This window comes from Crinia signifera, chromosome 4 (assembly GCF_055691185.1).
Source record: "Crinia signifera chromosome 4, ASM5569118v1, whole genome shotgun sequence".
NCBI lineage: Eukaryota > Metazoa > Chordata > Amphibia > Anura > Myobatrachidae > Crinia > Crinia signifera.
The window spans coordinates 324,446,475-324,474,343 of record NC_139220.1 but is presented as its reverse complement, the minus strand read 5'-3'; the positions used below and the strand labels follow the sequence as shown (position 1 = coordinate 324,474,343).

The 27,869-nt window shown below is 46.2% G+C and overlaps 1 protein-coding gene across 1 annotated transcript; it reads left to right on the top strand.

Annotated features, from left to right (window-relative positions):
- Positions 1-27,869, top strand: LOC146073392 (olfactory receptor 11A1-like). The gene is made up of 4 exons (XM_083180570.1): positions 1-140; positions 7,461-7,569; positions 8,851-8,997; positions 26,948-27,869. The coding sequence occupies exons 1-4, from the start codon at positions 1-3 to the stop codon at positions 27,866-27,868; spliced, it is 1,317 nt and encodes a 438-aa protein (XP_083036696.1). The 3' UTR covers position 27,869.

Sequence of the window (27,869 nt, the reverse complement as noted above, 5' to 3'; positions counted from 1 at the left end):
ATGCCCATCTCTGGTATTAAACACTGTCTTCCACTCATCTCCTTCATGGATCCTGATGACATTTTAGGCCCCTCTGAGATCCAATTTGCTAAATATTTTGGCACCTCTGACCCAGTCGAAGAGTTCCGTGATGAGAGGAAGTGGGTAGCTGTTATCAGGATCTCGTTCAAACCCCTGTAGTCTATACAAGGGTGCAGTCCATCGTCCTTCTTCTTGACACATAAGAAGGTGGGGCTGTAGAAGGTCATAAGAACCCCTTCTGGATTTTCAGACCCTCCCAATCTTTGTCCCTCCCTACTTAAATTCCTGAGATTTCAAACTTCCTGTTTTATCTGGGCGAATAAACACCCCAGAATCCGCCTGCAAACAATACAGCACCCCTCACATAGTGGAGGACGGGGCATCCCAGACTTTAAACGATATTATATAGCAGCGCAGTTAGTTTACTCTGTTCAATGGTGTAACCCCGAAGCAAGGAAGGTCTGGACGAATATTGAGGCTGCTGAATTGGGACTGTCCTCATTCTCTTCCCTCCTCTGGATCCCGAGACTCAAGTGACCTAAAGGTATAACCTCTCACCCAATAGTGTCTCGGTCTCTATCTGTTTGGGATTACACAAATAAAAAGTATAATTTAGCACCCAGCCCGTCCCCTATCATTCCCATCCTATGTAACCCTGCCTTTCCTCCGGGCATGCACAACACTGCATTCCTCCCTTGGGGCCTTATTTTGGTTCATTCTTTCTGACAAAATCCTTCTTAGATGGACAAAACCATGTGCACTGCAGGGGGGGCAGATGTAACATGTGCAGAGAGAATTAGATTTGGGTGAGTAATTTTGTTTCTGTGCAGGGAAAATATTGACTGCTTTATTTTTAACTGCAATATAGATCTCACTTTGAAGTAAAACCCCACCGAAATCTAATTCTCTCTGCACAAGTAACACCTGCCCCACCTGCAGTGCACATGGTTTTGCCCATCTAAGAAGGATTTTGTCAGAAAGAATGAACCAAAATAAGGCCCTTGGAGAGACAGAGGCATAATGTTCCTTAATGACATCACCAGAGATGAGACTTTTTCCCAATTCTCTCAGATTCAAGCCGACAAGGAAGTACCTACTAGGAACTTCTTTCACTTCCTCCAACTTAGGCATCTTCACTCCACATTGATGTCCATTATCACCAACAGGCCCTTATCTACCTTTGAGGCACTGTGCCTTCGACGGTCCACCACTAGAGGACTAATTTCTCTTATATACACGCTACTCATTGATAAATCCACCCCCCAACAAGTCACTTCTGAAATGGCCTGGGGTACAGACTTAAACGGTTCATTAAGTGATGAGGATTGGTCAGAGATATGGGGCAACGTCGCCTCAAGTTCTATATGTGTAAAAATTAAAGAAAACACATATAAACTGCTCTATAGATGGCACTACGTTCCCTCTAGACTCAGCAAAATATACTCCAACATATCTGACAAATGTTGGAGAGGATGCGATTCCGCAGGATCATTTATGCATATCTGGTGAAAATGCCCTTAGATAGCTGATCTATGGAAAGAGGTCATCTAATACGTAGAAAATCTAGTACTTACACCCATTCCAAATGACCCCAAATATTTTCTCCTTCCACTGGATGTCCCAACCCTATTCAAGCCACAAAACAAATTGATGCGTCATGTAGTTTCTGCGGCCACCTGCCAGATCGGGATTGGAAAAAAACGCGACTCCCTCCATGCACTCCATAATATTCTTCCTATGGCATGTGTACCGCATGGAGTATATGACAAGCATCCGTAAACACTCCTCTAAATAAATTCAACTCTGTTTGGACTCCTTGGTCTTCCCTCCAGCAGACCACCTCCCCATTCATTATATGATACATAGCCTTGCTGACTGACCCCTAATCTACTACTGCTATTATCATATACCACCGAGGACCCACCTTTCCTTTCCCTTACCTTTCCCTTCTACTTCTCTTTCTAGCTCCACTCTCCATCCTCTTCCTTTTCTACCTCTTAATTTCTTTCTTTTCCCTTTCTAACTTATCCTTTTCATACAATTTATTCTTATCTCTATACAAAATTGTTAAAAAGAATCACATTTCGTTTTTTTCTTAATTATTATTGCACCACAACTGATTTCCCTCTTTATGTGTGGCCTTTTCTGCTTCTATGTTATGGAGATATTTCTATTTTGCATTGTGATTCGCTAATAAACAAATTAAAAATAAATTAAAAAGAACCCCTTCTGGAGGTTGTCCTGAATATATTTGGACATGGTTTGGGTCTCAAGGAGTGACAGTTGGTTACAAGTACAACCCCTTGGAGGCGTTTTAGTAGGAAGCAAATCTATGGGACAGTCCCACTCATGATGAGGAGGTAACTGATTAGCAGCTTTCTTGCTAAAGATGTGTTGGTACTCTCTATGGGGGCCCATTTATCATTGACTGCATTTACAATGCGTTCTGGGCGGAATATTACTGCCCAGGATCGCATTGTAAAATGCGATCATATTGGGGCAATGTATCAAATTCAGGGCGCAGGGACAGGGCTCCGATAGGAGCCCGTCCCTGCGAAGCCCTGACCCGGAAGCCGGGGAGTCAGCGCATGCGCGGTTATGCGCTGACCCCCGCCGACCCCTCTTAACGCACTGCCCTGCTCGGGCAGTGCGAAGTGTAGCCATAGGCTACAACGGGCTATCGCCACATTAGAATGGCGATAGCCCAGGGCTGCGATGCCGGGCTGCCCGATGTTGATACATCGGGCAGCTTCGCATCCCCCATAGAAACCTATGGGGGATGCGGCCGGTGGCGCTGCAGGGAGGATCGCAGCAGGGATCGGAGATCCCTGCTGCGGTCCCCCTTTAATACATTTGGGGGATACTAAATATTTGCGGTTAACCCGCAAAAAATGATGTTTTCGGGGATTTAACCGCAAATATTGCTTGATAAATGCAGCCCTATATCACTTGGGTAAGCCTGGAAGGGTCTGGGGTTCAGAGAAACAGAGTGGTCTTGACAATAGCTGCTCCATTCTTCAATCTGTAGCGTTACCCAGTTGATCCTGGGATTGAGCAAACGAAGCCAAGGATTACCTAGCACAATACTGTAGGATGTTCTAGGAACAACAAGAAGTTTCAACCGTTCTTTGTGCAGGACCCCAACTTGGAGAGCTAGGGGACTGGTATGGTGAGTAATGCCACTGCCGATGATTTTACTTCCATCCACAGGAAGAAGTGAGAATCTAAATGAACTACAGGTAACTTGAATTTCTTTACCACCTCTAAGGTGATAAAGTTGCTGAGAAGATTTGGCAATGTGACCTAATCTGACTCCTCCTTGACAGGTTAGGCTTTGGCATTTCCCGACCTATTGGGACAGGATTGACAGAAATGACCGGGGGCAGCACAAGATCACAATAGAGATATAGATTATTTAGTTGCCTCCTAGCACATTCTTTGGGTGTCTGGCGGGATCTACCTAACTGCATAGGTTCTTCCAGGGCAGGTGACACTGGATGTGGTAGAGATTGGGGTATGGGAGATGACTGAACCTTGGGAGGCCCTTTTTTTAACTTCACTAGGTTAAATTCTCGCAGATGCAGATCCATCTTGATACACAGGGAGATCAGATCTTCCGGTTTGCTAGGTACAGATGGAGCAGCTCCCATTGGAGCTGCTCCCAGCGATCAAAACACCAACCGCCAGCCCCAGCCATCCGCCAGAAGGGGGCGTGCAGCACACAAGAGGCTTGTGCACCCCATTCCGACTGAGCCCTCTGCTGCCCACTGCAGCTCACCCTCTGCCCACTGCAGCTGCCCCAGCTCCCCCCCTAACCCTGCCCATCTCCCTGAAGCAGAGATGGGCAGAGAAAGTGCGTGCATGTGATGCTCACACATCCCAGGCATAAAGGAGCGCCACTCCACTGACGATCGCCAGTGGGGGGGATTCTGGTGATTCCCAGCGCTGGCTGAGAGGCCCTCCATCTGTAAGTCACCCAACCAAAAGGCTGCTGATAATGCTTAATTGTTTCACTGGAGTTCAGATGCCAGAGTCTGAAATTTTATAAGGTACTTCTTTACTTTCACGGCGCCGCGCGTACTTTCGGGTTACGCTCGCCACTAACTAAGTAAAATAAACTAAGTTAACGCCATGCCAACATGGATAGTTCATACCTCCACTATCCATGTTGGCATGGAGTTGATTTTAATTAGCGTGGCGAGCGTAGCGAGCCACCGAGCCCGCAGCGTGGGCGAGCGAAGCGAGCCCCGCAAGGGGACTCTGACGCGCGGCGCCATGCTGGCGCCGTGAAAGTACAGAAGTACCTTTTATAACATAGTGATCCATAGGTTGGGACCACTGCTTCACTCAGAAGATTTCAGTGGCTACAGAGGCAGGTCACCCTGGCTCATTGAAAATTCTTCGGAAGGCGGCAATGAAGTTTTCATACTCTGCCAGGAGAGGATCGGACTTCTCCTACAAGGCAGGACCGGTAAGCAGAAAGATTATATACTGTATGCCACTTTGGTTTGGGGTGTTGGAAAGTTCTGTGAAAGCAAACTCGAACTGAACTTCACACTGGTTGATGAAACCCCAGCAATGTTTGGGATTTCCATCATACTTCTGAGGAGTTGACAACTAGAGACAGGAGTAGGCGGGTGGCAGAGCAGGTTGGATGAGAGAATGTTGGAATCTAATTGGAGGTAAGTTATTACCTGATGCTGTGTCACATCCTGGGTCTCCATCCAGGATGTGACATCTTGTAAAGCCGCTGGCCCGGAAAAAAAAACATTTTGTATCCCAATTGCACACTGAGTGAGAAATAACTACATATTAATCATATAATACAGAGATCTTGGTTGCATATATCTGCAGATATAGGGCTAAGCCCCCAGGCCGTACGTCAAGGTGTCTCTGTGTCACTGGGGGTCCCTAATACTGGGTATGGGTCTGGGGTGTGGGCCCCCAACATGCCAGCAAAGGCTGAGTACTCCAGGGCAGCACACAAATGAAAATTAGTAAGGGTTAACAAGAAGCACATAAGTGCTATGTAAGAGAGTGAAGGTGTGATTAAAATATATACAATGTGATAGGAAAAATAAGAGTTAATAAAGTGTTAGGGTGTGCTAACCTGGAGCAGACCAGCCCTACCAACACAGGGGGGACCACACTCCCAAACCTATCCCATTAGCAGTAACATATATGTCTGGGCTTAATAGCATAGTGTAAGGCCACATGATAATGGCATATAACATCTGAGAGCCAGCTTACCTGGAGATACCCCTGGCTTCTCCAATAGCACTCAGGATACAAAATGTTTTTTTCCTAGCCAGAATTACCCCTCCCTTTTGACACCTGAGTGACATAACCTCTGATTGAGCAGCTTGCCAACAAATGTGTTGTAAAGCCGCTGGCCCCACATTCTGATCATATACCAGGTCCATTGGCCTTGAACAAACTATCAGGGTTCGGGTCTCTGGTGTCCCCGGCTATGGCAGCAGTGAGCCAGTGGTAGGTTCTTGGAACTGGAATACTGGAAGTCTCAAGTAAGGTCAGTTCATATAGCACTGGCACTGCGAGCACAGCTAGGTGGGGGAGTTGACGAGACTCTGATCAGAGGTGCAGAGTCTAACACCGCCAACAGTTTTCACCAGGGACGCCCGCAAGGAGGTTTGTACACCACTGCTTTTTGTGTCAAGGTCACGGCCCTCTGACCAAGTTACCACACCTAACTGGCCAATCACGGGAAACGGTAAGTGATAAGTGCTTGTGTACTTGAGACAGTGGTACTTGGGACTTGCACCGGATGATCTAGGAATTGCTGATGGTTTGAATGTATGAACTGCGTCAGCCTGGGAGCCAGAGAGAGATGTTGACAGCTTGAGAGGCGGAGAGATGTCGATGGCCTGGGAGCCAGAGAGATGTCAATAGCCAGGAAGCCAGAGGGATTGTCGATGGCCTGGGAGCCAAATGGGTCGTTGATGGCCTGGGAGCTGAGATGGGATGTTGATGGCCTGGAAGCTGACACAGGATATTGATGGCCTGGGAGCCAACACCGGATGATGACAGCCTGGGAGCCGACATGGGATATTTGCAGTCTTGGAGCCTTAGAAAGACCTTGAAGAATTTAGAGTCGATGTCTGTGTTGCCTAGGGATATGATAATGGTAATGGCTTTGGGAGCCAATAGCAATCTCTGCTGATGGATTCTGGAAAGCTCTGAGCTCTTTTCCTGGAGCTGTAGGTGTTATTCAGCTTTGGAAGGTAACCTGGCGGGTGGATGGTTAACCCAGGAGCTTTAGATAACAGCAGCAGCAGCAGCCGCAGCAGATCACACAAGTATAACACAGGAATGCTGGAATAGGGAACATAGAGCCTAGAACGCTGACTTATGGAGGTACTCAGGGATGAAGCTAGTTGTTCAAGGCAAGGGGGAAGGGCCAGAGGCCTCTGCTATATACCCCCCTGCCTGTCTGTGATTGGCTGCAAGTTGAAGCATCAATCAACTTCAGGAAGTACCTGTGCACTCCTTGATCACATGGTCCAGTGCACAGATCAGAGTGTAAAGGTCACAGGAAAACTATTGGGAGATTCAGTCATGTGACTACAGGTGTCATGGCGGTGCCCATGTAGCATGGGACTGGCTTGGAATCAGCGTGTGATGCTGACTAGGCCCCAGGGAACACCATGTAGATCTCGCCATGGAGAACACTTCAGGACAGTGCTGTACAGGAACTTGCTCCACAGGATGTACCAGCGTGCAGGTAAGGAACACAGACGTGGCTGCAGATGTGAAAATGCGGAGCAAATTCTGACAATGTTTGAAGAAATTTTGATGCATAATAAGGTTCACTGAGAATATAATGGATCACTAGAGGATTGCAGAACAATTAAGACTCCTAAGGGTCCTGTCACAAACTGTAGTACTGGTCTAATAACTTGGAAATTGGCATGACCTGACACAGGGGCGTGGAATCTAACTATACTGGGGATTTTCTGCCAGTGACTCCACCAATCGGGATTGGGCTTCTGTGGCTCCCAAAACGTTGGTTGCGGACCCCGGTCAGGTTTCTCTTATGAGCTGGTATAAGTACTAGGTAGACTATGGACTAGCTGGGTCAGCAATAAGCTGGCAAGTCATGTACCAATGTCAGGCCAGGTCAAACACAAAGAAGCACAGTTGCGGTACAGAAGGATGAGGCATAAGGGTAGTCAAGAACAGGCTGAGGTCAGTAACAATATCAGGAACAATATAATAGTACAAGGGAAGCTGGAGCAAGGTTAACCTATCCCCTGCATGGAATGCCTGCCAGAGACCTCCTTTTATACCCTGCAGATGCCTGATGATGTCTACTAATTTTGCCTGCTTCCCCTTTTAATATCCCTTACTGTGGCACATGCGCCCCTAGGGAGGCGAGTGCCCACACAATCTGAAAGCCGCCTGTCTCTTCCAAATGACAGGACTCTGATGCTGCAGCTGGCGGAGACTCCCTCTCCATACGCCGCTCAGACCTCCGCACTGCTGCAGAACACCTGCTGCTGCCACCTGCACCACGAGCTCCTGGAACAGGTAAGAACCCCCATGGTCCGGGGGCCTGTGACATCACCCCCTCCCGTACTGGTGGGCACCGAACACCCATTGAATGGTTTGTCAGGAAATAGTTACTAAAGTTTCTGAAGCAACTGAGGAGCATGGACTCCCAACCCAGCCTTCACCCAACAATGTTCCTGTAACCTTTCCAATCAATTAAGAATTGAACTGTCTCTCTGGACGTTCTGATATCTAAAATCTAAAATCTCATACTCCTCCTGACCCACTACCGGAATGGGTGAAGGAGAATGATTGAGAACAGTGAACCAATTAGTGATGAGTGGTTTGAGGAGTGATACATTTAAGACATTGGGGATTTTCAAAGACTCTGGAAGATTAAGTCTCACTGCCACCAAACTATTTGAAGAATGCATAAAGGTCCAATAAATCTTTGGGCCAACTTCATTAACGGCACTTTAAGATGTAAATGTTTGGTGGAGAGCCAAACCTCGTCTCATGGAAACTTCTCCTTTTATATTTGGAGCACTTCCTATAACATTCTGAGGAATTTTCCAAATTTGTCTTTACCTTTGACCAAATGCTCAGAAAATGGTACTTGTGTATTAGCATGGCGCCCAGTTAGCATATGTATGCTAGCATAGGGAAATCGCATCGCATCGCCCGTTTTAGTGCCGTGCGATGTGATGCAATCTCAGTAGTCTGGTAGAGGCTAAGACAGTAGAACAATTTAAACATACTTGGGATAGGCATATGAATATCCTTATAAAGAAATAAGGATTGAAAAGGGTTGAGATTACCTGAAGGGTAAAAAAAGGGGCAGATTAGATGGGCCAAATGGTTCTTATCTGCCGTCAAATTCTATGTTTCTATGTTAATATGGTATGGACATTAGGGCAGTTAGTATAGCTGTGCTTTCAGAATCAACGTAGGCTGTGCAAATATCGTATTCAGTCAGAACTTGCATAGTGTCCCCGGTCCCTGTCAGATTCCATCAGAGCTGAATAACTGACAGTAATCATCAGGCTGCATCAGGGAGAGCAGAAAAGTCACAGTAATGTCTGGTGAACCTGTGAGCATGTTCACCTTGCCAAAGACAGAGGAGAAGGCTGTTTTTTCCACAGCACAATTTGCTTCCAGTCACGCAAAATTGTGTTAACGGACACCCTATGCACCTATCAATGAAAGAATGCATTTGGCACTGCCACATTAAAGCCTGTCTCAAGGTGAGCGGCGCATTGGTTCCCGGGGTGCCGGTTATCCTTCCTGACAACTGTAACTTATTGTGAGCATCAACTTCAGTTGTCTAATAAAACTACAGTCCAGTATAACAGTTTAATGTGTGAGGCCTGCACTCTGGACCTAATTGCACAGCCCAAACGGCAAATTGGTGGTACCGGAAAGATAGTCGAAGTGGACGAGAGCCTGTTTGTGAAACGTAAAAGCCATGTGGGACGGCAGTGGATATTTTGAGGGATTTGCAGGGAGACTGGTGACTGCTTTCTAACTCCAGTCGAGAAGCGTGATGCCACTACATTGATGGCTGCCATCAATCAATTTGTGCAACCAGGGATTTACTCTGATTGCTGGCGGGCCTATATTACGGAGCAGCTTGACCAGGCCGAATATGAACATGCTCGTGTGAATCACAGGTTTAACTTTGTCGACCCGGAGTCAGGTGTTCACAACCAAAACATTGAGCGCCTGTGGGGGGCATGTAAATGGCACAACAAGCACCAAAGAGGCACGTCCCGCAAACATTTAAACTCCTACCTGCAGGAATTTATGTGGCGGAAGACTCTGGGCGCTGATAATGCGTTTCTCTGTATTCTGCATGCACTTGCGCTGCTTCCTAAGGCCAAAGCACAGTGTGAAGAGTGGCTTTGTTCTTAATGGTTTCTTTCATTATTGATTGTCATTTTTCATGTTATTTTACTTAATTTATTGTTATAATTGTAAATACTGTAATTAATGTGATATGTTATTTTTAATTATTAAGTAAATTCAAGTTAATCGTTAACACATGTCGTCATTACTGTGTCAGATGTATGATATGGCAGGTGTGAATGTGTTCCTAAAACACCCTTACTATCCACGCCACCCCCGAAGCATGGCGACCGCTTACATGTCCTCCCGACCTTTTCATACCCCCACTATCCACGTCGGCGTGGAGTTGAATTTATAAAGTGTGGCGAGCGCAGCGAGCCACGAAGCCTGAAGCGTGTGCAGAGAACTCCGCGAGGGGATGTGGATTACTTTACATGTATTCCGCGTCCCCTTGCTGGGCTCCATACACTCGCCATGCTTCAGGCTCTGTGGCTCGCTTACCTCGCCATACTTTATAAGATCAACTCCATGCCGACGTGGATGGTGGGGGTATGAAAAGGTTGGGAGGATGCGTTATGGGTGCTTATACAATGAAATATTGCATCGCATCACATCGGATGCTCTCATCGGGCAGGAGAGCACTTAATATATACTAAAGGAGCTGCGATGCGATGATCTCCTCGGGCAGGAGTGCACTTATTATTAACTGAAGGAGCATCGCATCGGATCACACGGCACCATTAACGGCGTGCGATCAGATGCGATTTCACTACGGAGAATAGCCCACTAAGAAAATTGCTTAGTGGGCGCCGTGGTACTACCCAAGTTCCCAGAAAACTTTTGACTGTATGCTGGACAGCTGGCAATGGACTTGCAGAACCAGAAATAAACTCTGGAAGAATGGGATGATATCCATTTTTAATAAAGAAGGGGGAATGGAATAGATTATTATGGGCGAATTCCACCCAAGATATCAAAGCCAACCAATTATCCTGGTCAGCTGCCACGTAAATCCTTAATAATTTTTCCAGATCTTGATTGACCCTCTCACTCTGCCCTTTACTCTGTGGGTGGTAGGCTGATGATAAATGGAGCTTAATATTCAAAGAGGCACATAAGGCTCACCAGAACCTGGAAGTATACAGGACTACTCTATCCGACACAATATTTTGTGGAAATCCATGGAGCATGAAGATATCCTTGATAAAAATCTCAGCCAATTTGTGAGCTGAAGGAAGGTCTTTTAAAGGAATAAAGTGAGCTGCTTCAGAAACACCACCACCCGAATCGTGTTACATCCGTCACTGGTAGGAAGCTCGGTTATGAAGTCCATGTAAATGTTAGTCCATGGCCGTCTCGGGATTGGAAGAGGTTGAAGTAACCCTGCCGGGGCTTGCGTTGTTGCTTTATCTTCAGCACAGATGTCACAAGCTGCCACGCAGTTCTTGACATCCCTTCTAACAGAAGACCACCAGTAATTGCAACATATTAGAGTCTTGTTGACCCCTACATGCCCAGCGAATAAAGATAAATTAAACCATTCCATTAGTTTTTTTCATAATTTTAAAGAAACAAACGTTTTCCCGGCCAGAATTTGGATTTTCTTGGATGCAATAAAACATGAAGATTTCAGCATGGGTTTTTGTTCATCTAATTCTTCTGAAGAAGATGCTTAAAACCCAGAGAGAGTGCATCAGCCATAACATTCTGGTCACCTGAGCGCTAAGTTAGGATAAAATTAAAACGATCAAAGAGTAAGGACACCCTTGCTTGTCGATAATTTAGACAATGGGCTGTCTTCAGATACAGTAAATTCCTGTAATCCATATAGACGGATACTGGAAATTTTGCTCCTTCTAATAAATGTTGCCATTCCTGTTATGCCAGTTTGATGGCCAACAACTCATTATCCCCTACCACATTCAGGTGATTGGAATTTCTTATAAAAAAACAAGCATACCACTTGTTAGCGGAATCTTTCTGGAAAAGAACTGCACCGACTCGGACCGAAGAAGTATCTACCTCCAGAAAAAATGGCTTGCCTGGATCAGGACTTCTCAGGATTAGGGCGGAGACAAAAAGTTGTTTGAGAAGAGAAAAGGCTTGCTTAGCCATAGGAGGCCATTCCTTGGTATTTTTTCCCTTTACAGGTGTGCTTGGCTATAGGAGCCACTACTGATGAATAATTCTTGATTAATTGTCTGTAAAAGTAGCAGAATCGTAAAAACCACTGAATGGGTTTTAGCCCTACTAGTTGGGGCCAAATGGTTATGGCAAAAAGTTTTTGTGGGTCCATACGCAGCTCAGTGCCCGTGACAATAAATCCCAAGAACGGCATTTCACGTTGCTCGAAAGAACACTTCTCCATTTTGCAATATAGTTTATTTTTCTAAAGACAAGACAACACTTTCTGGAAATGGAGATGATGTTTCTGGAAGTTTTCTGGAAAAATTAAGATATCGTCCAAATAAACTACAACAAACGTATTTAAAAGATCTTGAAAAATATAATTCATATATCTCTGAAAGACTGCGTGGGGCATTGCTCAGGCCAAAGGGCATCACTAGGTACTCGAAGTGCCCATCCTGAGTGTTAAATGCTGTCTTCCACTCATCGCCCGCTTAAATTTGAATTAAATGATATGCTCCATAAAGGTCCAATTTAGTAAAGACTTGTGCTCCCTCTATCCTTTCATAGAGCTCCGAGATCAGTGGAAGAGGGAACCGGTCTTTAAATGTAACCACATTTAGCCCCTGTAATTGATACAGGGTCTGAGACAACCATTCTTCTTTAAAACAACAGGCCTGCACCTGCTGGAGATTTGGACTCTCTAATAAAGGCTCTTTCTAAATTGGCCTTGATATTCCCCAAGACACCCTGGACTTCAGTCAAGGATAATGGAAACACCCTACCTCAAGGAGGTGTCTTCCCGGGTACCAAATCAATGGTACAGTCCCATTCCCTCTGGGCTGATCTGCTTCCTTTTGACTTAATACATCATCAGCATAGGCTTGATAGGGCAAAAGGAGCGAAGAGCTGGGAGACAAACTGTCTAAGGATATCGTGCAATGGGGTCATTCAACTTTGGCGAGGCACCAACCATGGCAATCTGAACCCTAGTCTAAAACCTGCGGCTTCCTCCAGTCTAACGTGGGTGAGTGCAACGAAAGCCATGGCAACCCTAGGATATTGGGATTTTCTGCTGATGGAAGAACAAGGAAAGGAATAACTTCTTTGTGGAGCCCTCCTACTTGCATGGAGGCTGGTACTTTGTAAGATTGTATGCTAGAGAATGGTAATTTGCTCCCATCCACCCCATCCAGGGGTGGATGGGAGCACTTGACACTGAATTCCTAAGCGCTGCACTGTCTGTGCTGTAATGAAATTTCCATCGACACCAGAATCCGAGAAGGCCTTGATGAAAATGGGAGGTCAATGTGAAAGAAGTGTTACATCAATTGTGAATCCCACTGTGGAGACTCGGGTAGGGGTGTCTGATAATGTACCTAAGCTGACCACCCCATGATCAGTTAGGCCTTGTCATTTCCAAGACATATCAGACAAAAAGAAAGGAGGTGTCCAGATCCACCACAATATAAGCACAGGTGATTTTTTAATCTTCTTCTCTCTCTCTCTCTCTCTCTCTCTCTCTCTCTCTCTCTCTCTCTCTCTCTCTCTCTCTCTCTCTCTCTCTACAATAGGAAGATGACATTTCTCAATTTGCATTGGCTCCTTGGCCTGCTGAATAGAAGAAGCTTGAGGAGCAGAAGAAGTACAAGGAACAGGAGGAATAAATCAAGGAGCCAGCTTGAAGCTGTATTTTCGTGATTGTTCCTTCTCTTTCTCTCTCTCTTGGTGACGCAGGTTCACTCTGGTACACATTAGAGATGAGCGGGTCCGGATCCCCGAGATCCGACAGATCCGAATATCGGGGATCCGGGCCAGATCCGAGCCGGCTCGGGTGTTCCAGCCTGAATTCCGGAACAATAACGAGGCCGAACGTCATCATCGCGCTGTCGGATTCTCGTGGGAGCGGGATCTTATAAAAGACGCACGCGCGCCCGCCATCTTCACTCCAATCTTGGAGAGGGAAGAGGGTGGTTGGGAAGCTCCGTGTGCTCCGTGCTGTGCTCTGTGCCATGTGCTCCGTGACCTGACCTGTGCCCTCACTGCCCTGTGCTGTGCTCCGTGCAATGTGCTCCGTGCTGTGCTGTGCTCCGTGACCTGCCCTCACTGCCCTGTGCTGTGCTCCGTGCCATGTGCTCCGTGACCTGCCCTCACTGCCCTGTGTTGTAGACTTGTGGCCTGAGCCCTGTAGTGTGATTTAACTAACTAGGTGCTGCAGTGCTCACACGCAGGGGCTGCAGTGTCCACTGTCCAGGGGCTGTCCTGTGGCCCGTGCCCTGATGTGATTTATTTAGCCCTAAGCCCTGTGTTGTGATTTATTTTATTTAGCCCTGAACCCTGTGTTTTTTTTGTGATTTAACTAACTCAGTGCTGCAGTGCTCACACACAGGGGCTGCAGTGCTGGCAGTGGCGGATTCAGGGGGGGGCACCCGGGCACGTGCCCCCCCTGTCATTAATTTTGTAGCTGAGGACCAGGGCTTTCCAACGAGACCAGCCCAGTGTCTCTAGCCTCCCGGGAACCGGAGATATCGCCTGGCGAAGCTGTAACGTTTTTTTCCCCATAGGATAATATGGGACCCGTCAATTCCGACTCCCACCCGGTTCCGGCGGCTGCCAGTTCCCCCCCTGGCATCGCTGAAGCTTGTGGTTGATCTCATTCCATTCCAAATCGCTGGGCCTTCAATATGATACCAGGCTGGTCCATATCGGCCAATCGGTTTCAGAGATATTGCATGTAAACCAATTTTTTTATTTTTGAAATGTAATTTCATGGCTGTTCATGTTCTTTGAGGGCAGGTTACTCTGGAGCCAAACGTTTCAGTTTCACTGGACCAAAATCATTCAAAGTCCACTCAAAAGTTCTTCAATATGATATTTGTCTCATGTAAATGGGTCAGTTGGTTCCGAAGATATAGCCGTTTAAATTAGATAACTGGTTAAAGGGGGGAAGGGGTGGTTTTCTCTCCCCCTCACACCAGAAAATGCAGGGACTAGGCTGGTGTAAAAGGGGCCAACCTGGGAATGCATTTTCTGGTGTGAAAGGGGTATTTTTTCAAATAGCCGGGACCTGCAGTGGTCTGAATACAGCCAGGCTCTGCCACTGTCAGTGGCTATCACTTCTGCCTGGCGGCAGCTGTCCCCGTTTACCGCGAGCATGTATTCCCCCTTGGCAATGAGCATGTAATCCCACATGGCAACAAGCATGGAACCTCTGGCAATGAGCATGGAACCCTTGGCAATGAGCATGTAGATAAGCAGCACTTATGTAGCATCATTTTTAATAGGCATTATGGTGTTTGGCATAATACATAATGGACATAATAGCGTGTAACTTAACGTGTAATGGACATTATGGTGTAAATGTTTAATGCGCGCCTTTGGCGCACAATGTCCCTGTTTATGAAGTGTATTGTGAATTTTGGCTTAATCTGTGTGGCATTATGTGAATTCTGGCTCAATCCATGTGGCATTATGTGAATTCTGGCTCAATCCATGTGGCATTATGTGAATTTTGTCTCAATCCATTTGGCATTATGTGAATTTTGTCTCAATCCGTGTGGCATTATGTAAATTCTGGCTCAATCCGTGTGGCATTATGTGAATTTTGGCTCATTCCATTTGGCATCATGTGTAAGGGGCAAGTATAATGGGGTGTAGTATTTTGTTGCATAATGTGTAGAAGTTGTATATGGTGTTGTACACTACACTCAAGGACACGCCCCCTGTTGAGTGGCCACACCCCATTTTCTGGAGTGCGCCTTCGGCGCACGCACAATTACATCCTTCGCATTTGTCGCCATGGTGGGCCTGCATAATTTAACTGCAAGGGCCTATTTTTAGTCCCATTCCCACCCTCTCTCTGCCACTCTCTTAGCATGTACACTGGCACCACTAACACTGCCCCTCCCCCACCTAAACCCTCTTTTATCATGGTGCCCCCCCTGTCATTTTATCCTGGATCCGCCCCTGAGTGCTGCTGGGTAGTACACTGTGTACAGGGGCAGCATTAATACAAGGGGCTGTGTCCAGTGTGACGGCCTATATCTTATCCATTGTCCAGTGTCACAAGTCACTCACGACATATATCCTGTGTCCTGTCCTGTGTGACGACTGACGACATATCCTGTGTCCAGTGTGACGACATATTTCCTGTGTCCAGTGTGACGACATATATCCTGTGTCCAGCGTGACATATATCCATTGTCCAGTGTGACGACATATATCCTGTGTCCAGTGTGACGACATATATCCAGTGTCCAGTGTGACGACATATATCCTGTGTCCAGTGTGACGACATATATCCTGTGTCCAGTGTGACGACATATATCCTGTGTCCAGTGTGACAACATATATCCAGTGGCCAGTGTGACGACAATATATCCTGTGTCCAGTGTCACAAGTTACAACATATATCCTGTGTCCAGTGTGACATGTAATGTGTGCCGGCATATATCCTGTGTCCAGCGTGACCTATATCCATTGTCCAGTGTGACGACATATATCCTGTGTCCACTGTGACACTGTGAATTCTGGCTCAATCCATGTGGCATTATGTGAATTTTGTCTCAATCCATTTGGCATTATGTGAATTTTGTCTCAATCCGTGTGGCATTATGTAAATTCTGGCTCAATCCGTGTGGCATTATGTGAATTTTGGCTCATTCCATTTGGCATCATGTGTAAGGGGCAAGTATAATGGGGTGTAGTATTTTGTTGCATAATGTGTAGAAGTTGTATATGGTGTTGTACACTACACTCAAGGACACGCCCCCTGTTGAGTGGCCACACCCCATTTTCTGGAGTGCGCCTTCGGCGCACGCACAATTACATCCTTCGCATTTGTCGCCATGGTGGGCCTGCATAATTTAACTGCAAGGGCCTATTTTTAGTCCCATTCCCACCCTCTCTCTGCCACTCTCTTAGCATGTACACTGGCACCACTAACACTGCCCCTCCCCCACCTAAACCCTCTTTTATCATGGTGCCCCCCCTGTCATTTTATCCTGGATCCGCCCCTGAGTGCTGCTGGGTAGTACACTGTGTACAGGGGCAGCATTAATACAAGGGGCTGTGTCCAGTGTGACGGCCTATATCTTATCCATTGTCCAGTGTCACAAGTCACTCACGACATATATCCTGTGTCCTGTCCTGTGTGACGACTGACGACATATCCTGTGTCCAGTGTGACGACATATTTCCTGTGTCCAGTGTGACGACATATATCCTGTGTCCAGCGTGACATATATCCATTGTCCAGTGTGACGACATATATCCTGTGTCCAGTGTGACGACATATATCCAGTGTCCAGTGTGACGACATATATCCTGTGTCCAGTGTGACGACATATATCCTGTGTCCAGTGTGACGACATATATCCTGTGTCCAGTGTGACAACATATATCCAGTGGCCAGTGTGACGACAATATATCCTGTGTCCAGTGTCACAAGTTACAACATATATCCTGTGTCCAGTGTGACATGTAATGTGTGCCGGCATATATCCTGTGTCCAGCGTGACCTATATCCATTGTCCAGTGTGACGACATATATCCTGTGTCCACTGTGACGACATATATCCTGTGTCCAGTGTGACGACATATATCCTGTGTCCAGTGTGGCGACATATATCCTGTGTCCAGCGTGACGACATATATCCATTGTCCAGTGTGACGACATATATCCTGTGTCCAGTGTGACGACATATATCCAGTGGCCAGTGAGACGACAATATATCCTGTGTCCAGTGTCACAAGTCACAACATATATCCTGTGTCCAGTGTGACATGTAATGTGTGCTGGCATATATCCTGTGTCCAGCGTGACATATATCCATTGTCCAGTGTGACGACATATATCCTGTGTCCAGTGTGACGACATATATCCTGTGTCTAGTGTGACGACATATATCCTGTGTCCAGTGTGACATATATCCATTGTCCAGTGTGACGACATATATCCTGTGTCCACTGTGACGACATATATCCTGTGTCCAGTGTGACGACATATATCCTGTGTCCAGTGTGACGACATATATCCTGTGTCCAGTGTGACATATATCCATTGTCCAGTGTGACGACATATATCCTGTGTCCAGTGTGACGACATATATCCTGTGTCCAGTGTGACGACATATATCCAGTGGCCAGTGTGACGACAATACATCCTGTGTCCAGTGTCACAAGTTACAACATATATCCTGTGTCCAGTGTGACATGTAATGTGTGCCGGCATATATCCTGTGTCCAGCGTGATCTATATCCATTGTCCAGTGTGACGACATATATCCTGTGTCCACTGTGACGACATATATCCTGTGTCCAGTGTGACGACCTATATCCTGTGTCCAGTGTGACGACATATATCCTGTGTCCAGCGTGACGACATATATCCATTGTCCAGTGTGACGACATATATCCTGTGTCCAGTGTGACGACATATAAACAGTGGCCAGTGTGACGACAATATATCCTGTGTCCAGTGTCACAAGTCACAACATATATCCTGTGTCCAGTGTGACATGTCACAACATATATCCTGTGTCCAGCGTGACATATATCCATTGTCCAGTGTGACGACATATATCCTGTGTCCACTGTGACGACATATATCCTGTGTCCAGTGTGACGACATATATCCTGTGTCCAGTGTGACATATATCCATTGTCCAGTGTGACGACATATATCCTGTGTCCACTGTGACGACATATATCCTGTGTCCAGTGTGACGACATATATCCTGTGTCCACTGTGACGACATATATCCTGTGTCCAGTGTGACGACATATATCCTGTGTCCAGTGTGACATATATCCATTGTCCAGTGTGACGACATATATCCTGTGTCCAGTGTGACGACATATATCCTGTGTCCAGTGTGACGACAATATATCCTGTGTCCAGTGTCACAAGTCACAACATATATCCATTGTCCAGTGTGACGACATATATCCTGTGTCCACTGTGACGACATATATCCTGTGTCCAGTGTGACGACATATATCCATTGTCCAGTGTGACGACATATATCCATTGTCCAGTGTGACGACATATATCCTGTGTCCACTGTGACGACATATATCCTGTGTCCAGTGTGACGACATATATCCTGTGTCCACTGTGACGACATATATCCTGTGTCCAGTGTGACGACATATATCCTGTGTCCAGTGTGACATATTTCCATTGTCCAGTGTGACGACATATATCCAGTGTCCAGTGTGACGACATATATCCTGTGTCCAGTGTGACGACATATATCCTGTGTCCAGTGTGACGACAATATATCCTGTGTCCAGTGTCACAAGTCACAACATATATCCATTGTCCAGTGTGACGACATATATCCTGTGTCCAGTGTGACGACATATATCCTGTGTCCAGTATGACGACATATATCCTTTGTCCAGTGTGACGACATATATCCAGTGTAACGGGCTGTGTCCAGGGGCAGTGTCCAGTGACCAGGGGCAGTGTCCAGTTTCACAGGCTGTGTCCAGTGTAAAAAATCATAAAAATAAATAAAAGTATTAAAAAAAATTGGGGGGGGAGGATGATGGAGGAGGAAATAGTGGGAGATCAGCAACCTGATAGAACTTCTGAAGCTGCTACCACCAGTCAGATTCATGATGGCAAGGCCGATGGTCAAAGGCCTAGAGGCCATGTAAAAGCAAAGCAGAAATCAAATTTTACAATGGTCCATAAAAAAAAAATTAAGTCACGTGCGGAGAAAAATAAAATTGGCAATATGCCGTTCACCACACGCAGTGGGAAGGAAAGGCTACGGCCTTGGCCTTTGTTTCTGACTGATGGTACAGCGTCTCAGAAGAATGATGGTAGCCCTTCTGCTACTACAAAAAAAAAGAATGAAAGTTTTTAAGACAAAGGCGAGTTCACAAATGTCACAAATCCCAGAGGAGAGTCTAAGTGTGTCCGTGGATGCCATATGTGAGCCGGACCTTTCAAATACTGTTTGTGAAGAGGAGGTTCATTCCACCATTTGCATGCCCTCTGCAAGTGTGTGCAAGAGCATCCCCAGTCAAGATTTTGACCTGGTTATTGAGGATGCTTCTGAGGAATTGGATGTGGATTCTGTTGGTGAAGCTGGCACACAGAGGGATGCGGATGATGACGATGTTGGGGATGATGTTGTTTGTTTTAAGGCACCGACGGAGACAGTTGTTGTGGAAAAGCCCATTGTCATGCCAGGGCAAAAGACCAAAAAATCCACCTCGTATGTATGGAATTATTTCTACCCCAATCCGGACAACAACTGTCAAGCCGTGTGTAGCGTTTGCAAAGCTATTGTAAGTAGAGGTAAGGACGTGCAGCACCTTGGGACCTCCTCACTGTTACGTCATTTGCAGCGCATCCATCAGAAGTTTTTGTCAAAAGAAACTGTGAACAAACATGTAGCAGCCCGCCCAGCGTCACCGTCCTGCTCCCCTTTCTCTGTTAAATCCAAGGTCCTGCAATCTCCTCTAACAACTGCATCATCCCCATCCTCAGAGATTATGGGATTGGGAAGTAGTCCTGCACCCAATGTCATGATCCTGACTGAATCCTCTCCTATCCTGGATTCCTCAGAAGCATCCTTATCAGGTACACCTGTTGCTTCTGCTGCTGCTGGTGCTGCTGCTGCTTCAAGGAAAGGGACCAGGAATGCTAGTCCTGATCACTTAGCCAAGCAACTGACTGTAAGTCAATCCTTTGAAAGGGGGATGAATTATGCCAGCAGTCCCCCCGTTGCACAGCGTATTACTGACGCCATAACAACTATGTTCGTAATAGACGTGCGTCCAGTATCCGCAATTAATTCTGTGGGTTTTACCCAGTTGCTAAAGATCCTGTGTCCCCGTTACCAAATTCCATCTAGGTTCCACTTCTCCAGGAAGGCAATACCCAGGCTGTACACGGACATTAAAAAAAGCGTTGTTACTGTCCTTAAAAATGCCTCTGTACCCACTGTCCACTTAACCACGGATATGTGGACAAGCGGAACAGGGCAAACAAAAGACTACATGTCTGTGACTGCTCACTGGGTGGATGTATTGCCTTCAGCAGCAGCACCAACAGCAGCAGCAGCAACAGCAACATCATCTCCCATTGCTATTCAGAGGCAGGCTACACTGTGTATCACCGGTTTCAGTAAAAGGCACACAGCGGAAAACCTCCTAGAAAAACTACGGGAAGTCATTGCGCAATGGCTTACCCCACTTGGACTCTCCTCGGGATTTGTTGTATCCGACAATGCCACCAATATTGTGAGTGCATTACATGTGGGCGAATTCCAACATGTCCCATGTTTTGCTCACACAGTAAATTTGGTGGTGCACCATTTCTTGAAAAAGGACAGGGGTGTTCAAGAGATGTTGTCCGTTGTTCGGAAAATTTGTGGACATTTTCGCCATTCTGCAAGTGCGTGCAGGAGATTGCAAGACTTGCAAGAAAAGCTAAATTTGCCCTGCCATCAGCTGAAGCAAGAGGTGGTCACGAGGTGGAATTCCACCCTCTATATGCTTCAGCGGATGGAGGAGCAGCAAAAGGCCATCCAAACTTACACCTCGACCTATGACATAGGGAGAGGAACGGGAATGCACCTGAGTCAAGCTCAGTGGAGAATAATTTCCGTGGTGTGCAAGATCCTGCAGCCCTTTGAGGCTGCTACACGCGAAGTTAGTTCTGACACTGCCAGCTTGAGCCAGGTCATTCCCTTGATAGGCCTTTTGCAAAAGCAGTTGGCGAAATTGAAGGAGGAGTTGAAGCACAGTGAATCTGCAAAATATGTAGGACTAGTGGATCACGCTATTAGTTCACTTAGCAAGGATCCAAGGGTCGTCGATCTCTTACAATTAGATCATTATATTTTGGCGACAATACTGGATCCTAGGTTTAAGTCTTACATTGTGTCTTTGTTACCAATGGGAACAAATCTGCAGAGGTGCAAAGACCTCTTGCTCCAAAATTTGTCAGCTGAAGCGGAAAGTGGCAGGCACACAACTTCTCCTTCAATTTCTACCACTGGGGTTGCGAGGAAAAAGCTAAATTTTCCTAGGAGACCCACTGCTATTCAGTTCGGAAATATATTTGACATCTGGTCCGGACTGAAGGAGCTTCCTAGCATAATGGACATGTCGACTGCTACTGACTATGATGCTATCACAATTGAAAGAATGGTGGATGACTACTTTGCCGATAGCATCGATATAGGTATGTCAGATTGTCCATTCCATTATTGGCAAGAAAAGAAGGCAATGTGGCATTCTTTGCACAAACTGGCTTTGCTTTACTTAAGTTGTCCACCCTCCAGTGTATATTCTGAGAGAGTCTTCAGCGCAGCTGGGAACCTTGTAAGCGATCGGCGTAGGAGGTTACTTCCCCAAAACGTGGAGAAGATGATGTTCATAAAAATGAATTTCAAATTCCACGAACTTGACCTCCTTCACCAGCACTTATGTCCTCCTAATACACACAGTCCTCCTGTATTGGTTGATTCCAGCGACGACGAATTAATTGTGTGTGAAGAAGAGGATGAGGCTGAGGAATCTGATGCTGAGGATGACATCTTGTAAAGCCAGTTTGTGCAATGGCCATTGCCATTTATTTTTCGTGGGGGCCCAAACAAACCAATCATTTCAGCCACAGTTGACAGTCCCTGCCGCTGAAGTCCCTGTCGCTGAAATGATTGGTTTGTTAAACTATGCATGTCCTGTATACTACATAAGGGTGGGTGGGAGGGCCCAAGGACAATGTCATCTTGCACCTCTTTCTGCGTCGTTTTGTTGGCTGTTGTAGCGTCCTAATTTTTTTATCTCTTTGGTGGATGAATGTTGGGGAGATGGGTGATTTCTCTCTCCACATCATCTATTATGGATGAAAATATGTCCTCATGGACATCCATGGTCTCATCCATTCCTATCGTACTTCTTTTTTGGATGGGATGTCCCGGATGGATGGCTGGGTGGCAGGGCCCCAGCAAATCTTTTTCTTGCACCTCTTCCTGCGTCATTTGTTGGCTCTTTGTAGCGTCCTAAATTTTTAAATCTTTGATGGATGAATGGTGGGGAGATGGGTGGTGTCTTTCTCCACATCTATTATGGATGAAAATATGTCCTCATGGACATCCATGGTCTTATCCCTTCCTATCGTACTTCTTTTTGGATAGGATGTTCCGGATGGATGGATGGCTAGGTGGGTGGCAGGGCCCCAGCAAATCTTTTTCTTGCACCTCTTTCTGCGTCATTTGTTGGCTCTTTGTAGCGTCCTAAATTTTTAAATCTTTGATGGATGAATGGTGGGGAGGTGGGTGGTTTCTCTCTCCACATCATCCATTATGGATGAAAATATGTCCTCATGGACATCCATGGTCTTATCCCTTCCTATCATACTTTTTGGATGGGATGTGATGGATGGATGGCTGGGTGGCAGGGCCCCAGCAAATCTTTTTCTTGCACCTCTTTCTGCGTCATTTGTTGGCTCTTTGTAGCGTCCTAAATTTTTTAATCTTTGATGGATGAATGGTGGGGAGATGGGTGGTGTCTTTCTCCACATCATCTATTATGGATGAAAATATGTCCTCATGGACATCCATGGTCTTATCCCTTCCTATCGTACTTTTTGGATAGGATGTCCCGGATGGATGGATGGCTGGGTGGCAGGGCCCCAGCAAATCTTTTTCTTGCACCTCTTTCTGCGTCATTTGTTGGCTCTTTGTAGCGTCATAAATTTTTAAATCTTTGATGGATGAATGGTGGGGAGATGGGTGATTCGCTCTCCACCCCATCCATAATGGATGAAAACATGTCCTCAGGGACATCCATGGTCTTATTCATTCCTAGACCGAGTGCGTGGCTTCGGGAGGAACACACGTGATTTGGTGAAGTGGTGAGGGAGGTAAGGGAAAACACACCTAGCCAGCCAGCTCAAACAAATTAACCTTAGCGGTGAATTGGGTGACAGATGTAGCAGACTAATTGACCCTACTACATAGATAGCGGTCTATAAGGGTAGACCTATATAGGGATCTCCTAACCTGGGGTCCTAGAGAGGTGGAGGCCACCAATTACCCCACCCCTGCCACCAATTACCCCACCCCCCTCCACCCATTAGGTGATAGATGAGGAGGCAACTGGTAATGCTCCCAGCGTTCAGAAACCACGTGACCTCACGCCAGATATGGGGTCTTGTTAGATATTAAACTGATATAATCAGATACTACCTTGCAGACTAAATAAGCGCTGCACGAAACGCCCACTGCTCCTTGGCTGAACATGAGGAAGAGTGCTCAATCAAGCCAAACAGGGGTTTTGGTACTTGATTGGATCTTCTACCAGAGGAGCGCAGCTACTAGTATAGCTTTGAACGAAGATCGGTCCTTCTCTATTGGGGAAGAATAGATGTCATCAGTGACATCCAGAGTATATCCTCCTTTTGGGATAGTATGGATGGATTGATAAATGTTTGGGAAGAAGTAGTCCCAACAGCTGCTGATGGTCAGTGTACTAGACCAAGTGCGTGCCTTCGGGAGGAACACATGTAATGTGGTGAAGTGGTGAGGGAGGAAATGGAAAACGTACGCCTAGCCTGTCTGATCAAGTTTGATAAGGAGGCATCTTCACAAACCACGTGACCTCACGCCAGATAGGGGTCTTGTTAGATATTAAACTGATATAATCAGATACTACCTTGCAGACTAAATAAGCGCTGCACGAAACGCCCACTGCTCCTTGGCTGAACATGAGGAAGAGTGCTCAATCAAGCCAAACAGGGGTTTTGGTACTTGATTGGATCTTCTACCAGAGGAGCGCAGCTACTAGTATAGCTTTGAACGAAGATCGGTCCTTCTCTATTGGGGAAGAATAGATGTCATCAGTGACATCCAGAGTATATCCTCCTTTTGGGATAGTATGGATGGATTGATAAATGTTTGGGAAGAAGTAGTCCCAACAGCTGCTGATGGTCAGTGTACTAGACCAAGTGCGTGCCTTCGGGAGGAACACATGTAATGTGGTGAAGTGGTGAGGGAGGAAATGGAAAACGTACGCCTAGCCTGTCTGATCAAGTTTGATAAGGAGGTATCTTCACAAACCACGTGACCTCACGCCAGATAGGGGTCTTGTTAGATATTAAACTAATCAAATGTTCTCTTCTCTTGCTAATGGTGTGGAGGTTCTAAAAGAGGAGTGCAGCTACAAGGGGGGTTATTAAACTGCCACAATGTCTGCCCCTGTAGTGCTGCTCTGCTTCCGACATGTGCCAGGTTGGAAGTGTAAGGTCCACATGTATGTGATGCCCACTGCTGTCGCCTAGCTTAGTCATCCAGCTACCTCGGGATAACCTTATGGCCCTACTACAGTAAATGAAAACGATGTTGTGAGCTGTGAAGTGATCAAAATTGTCTAGAAATGAGTGGAAACTAATGTTATTGAGCTTAATAACACTTTAGGGGCAAAAACAGGCCTGAAAACTATTATTTTAGCAATTTTTAGCATTTTTCCAAATAAATCCAGATCCAAAACCAAAACCAAAACCCGCAAGGGTGGTTTTGCCAAAACCAATCCAGATTCAAAACACGAAGGGAGATCCAGATCCAAAACCAAAACCAAAACCCGAAAAAGTGGCCGCCGCACATCTCTAGTACACATAGAAATGAGACTATCCAAGGAAGTAACCGTTTCTCCGGATGCCAACTCATCCTTGATCCTCTCCAAATGACCTTGAGTGAACGCTGCCATCAAAGACTCCAACCCACCTCTGAAGCTAAGGAAGTGTACTGACCCACAGTTTTGGTGCCTTGTCTCAGCCAAAGTATTGCTGATGCAGCTGACGTGACTCGACCGGGCTTGTCGAACACCTTCTGAAATTCACTAATGAAGTTGGCACTCTGATTGAGAATTGCATCCTTTTCTCCCAGAGCGTAGAGGCCCAGGCCAATGATTGTCCGGTCAATAGGGAAATGATGTAGGTGACTTTCGTCCTCTCAGATGGAAAGAAGCTGCCTGTATCTTGAACTGAATCAGGGACTGGTTCAGGAATCCTCAACATTCCTTGGGATTCCCATCAAACTTTGCTGGATTCGGAATATGGAGTGGAGTAGCTACAGCTGCTGGAGGCACTGGTGCTGGTGGAGGTGACGGTGGTGAAGCTGAAGCTGCCTCTACCCATTGCATTAAGGTCTGTGAGCACTACATAATTTGAGCTTGGTCTTGCTCTAGCTTGTTAACCTTGGTCAGCAGGTGCTCCAGGAGCTCCTTAGGAGATGGTCCATTGGTGGGATCTATATTCCATTTAAGGCCAGAGTTTTCTGTCACAAACTGTAGTACAGTACTAACAACTCGGGAAGTGGCATGACCTGACAGAGGGGTGCAGAGTATAACCATGCCTGGGGTTTCTGCCAGTGACCCCACCAATCGGGATTTTGCCTCCTGTGGCACCCAACACATCGGTCAAGGCACCCTGGTCAGGTTTCCCTTATGAGTTGGTATAAGTACTAGCGAGGTAGAATATGGAATCATGGTCATCTAGCCGGGTCATCAACAAGCGGGCAAGTCAGGTACCAATGGGTTAAACAAAAAGGAGAGTCCAATGTCTGGCCGGGTCAAACGCAGAGGAGCATAGTTGCGCTACAGAAGTATGAAGCGTAAGGGTAGTCAAGAACAGGCTGAGGACAGTAACCATATCAGGAACAATATAATAGCACAAGGGATGCTGGAGCAGGGTGAACCTATACTCTGTCAGGGAATACCTGCCAGAGACTTCCTTATATACACTGCAGATGCCTGATGTTTGTTAATTTTGCCTTCTTCCCCTTTAAATATCCCTTAGTGCGGTGCACACACCCCTAGGGAGTCGCGTGCCCAGAAAACCAGGAATCTGCCTGCCTCCTTCACCCACCGGGACTCCGGCACTGCAGTGAGCCACCTGCAGCTGCCGGAGACTCCCTCTCCATATGCCACCCAGACCTCTGCACTGCTGTCTGTACTCCTGCCACTACAGTTCACACCACCAGCACCCCTGGACACAATAAAAAAAACCTGTGATCCAGGGGGCTGTGACAGGTCCTCTAGCTGCCTATATAAGTGGAACTGGTTCACTTTCATATGTAGAACTATACTCCTGTGTCGAGCTGGTCTGTACTGCAGCAGCAGGTAAATGAGTATTTCCCTGCTAGGAGAAGGGCTTTCACATAAACTCTGTAGCCCTAGGCCTCCATCACAAACCAGAAATTATCCTTCTTTTGGTTTCCGGACACCAATGATGGGACAGCTAAGGGTAATTAACAGAACACTCCTAAAATGCGTTCAATTTGCATGTTATACTCATATATTATTGATATCATTTTTTTAATTCACCAATTTGTAACAAGGTTTGTTCTATATCTATTATAAATTGACTTTTTCATCTGGGATAACTGTATAATCATGTATTATATGTTTGGTCTGCCAACAGATTATGTCTGAGCACAACTACACCATAGCCAGAGACTTCTTCCTCATCGGGTTCCAGGATCTTCAAGAATACAAGATAATACTCTTCATATGCATCCTTGTAATGTACATCATGACCATAAGTGGAAACCTTCTCATTGTCATTTTGGTGTCCACCAGTCACCTGGCACAGTCCCCCATGTACTTCTTCCTCTGCCACCTCTCTGTGTGTGACTTTATCTTCTCTACCAATGTTGTCCCCAAGATGATGGACGTTACTCTGGCAGGAGGTAGCACCATCTCATTCTCTGGCTGTATTGTCCAGTTCTATGTTTTTGCTTCTTGCACGGCCACAGAATGCTATCTCCTCACGGTCATGTCCTTTGACCGGTTTTTGGCCATATGTGTTCCATTGCGTTATGCCTCTGTTATGGATCCTAAGCTACGTCTCCATCTGGTGACCTGGTCATGGTTACTCGGGTTCCTCTTTGTGCTGATCACCATCTTCCTGATCTGCCAGTTACAATTCTGCAATGACATGAATATAGACCACTTCTACTGTGACTTCCTTCCGATGCTGGAACTGTCCTGCTCAGACACGTCCGCTGTTGTGGTAGAAACATTCTTTTTTGCCAATGTTATAGTCCTCTTCCCATTTATGTCGGTTGTAGGCAGCTATATCTCCATCTTTGTCACCATCATGGGGATCTTATCCACCACCGGCAGAAGGAAGACCTTTTCAACCTGCAGCTCTCACCTGACCATCGTATGCTCCTACTATGGGTCTCTGCTCAGTATTTATCTTATTCCATCTGGAGTACACTCAAATAATATTAACAAGTCTTTGTCTCTTTTGTACACTTTGGGAACCCCATTGTTAAATCCTGTTATATATTGTCTCCGGAATGAAGACATACGTAAGCAGCTTTACAAATTATTTTAGA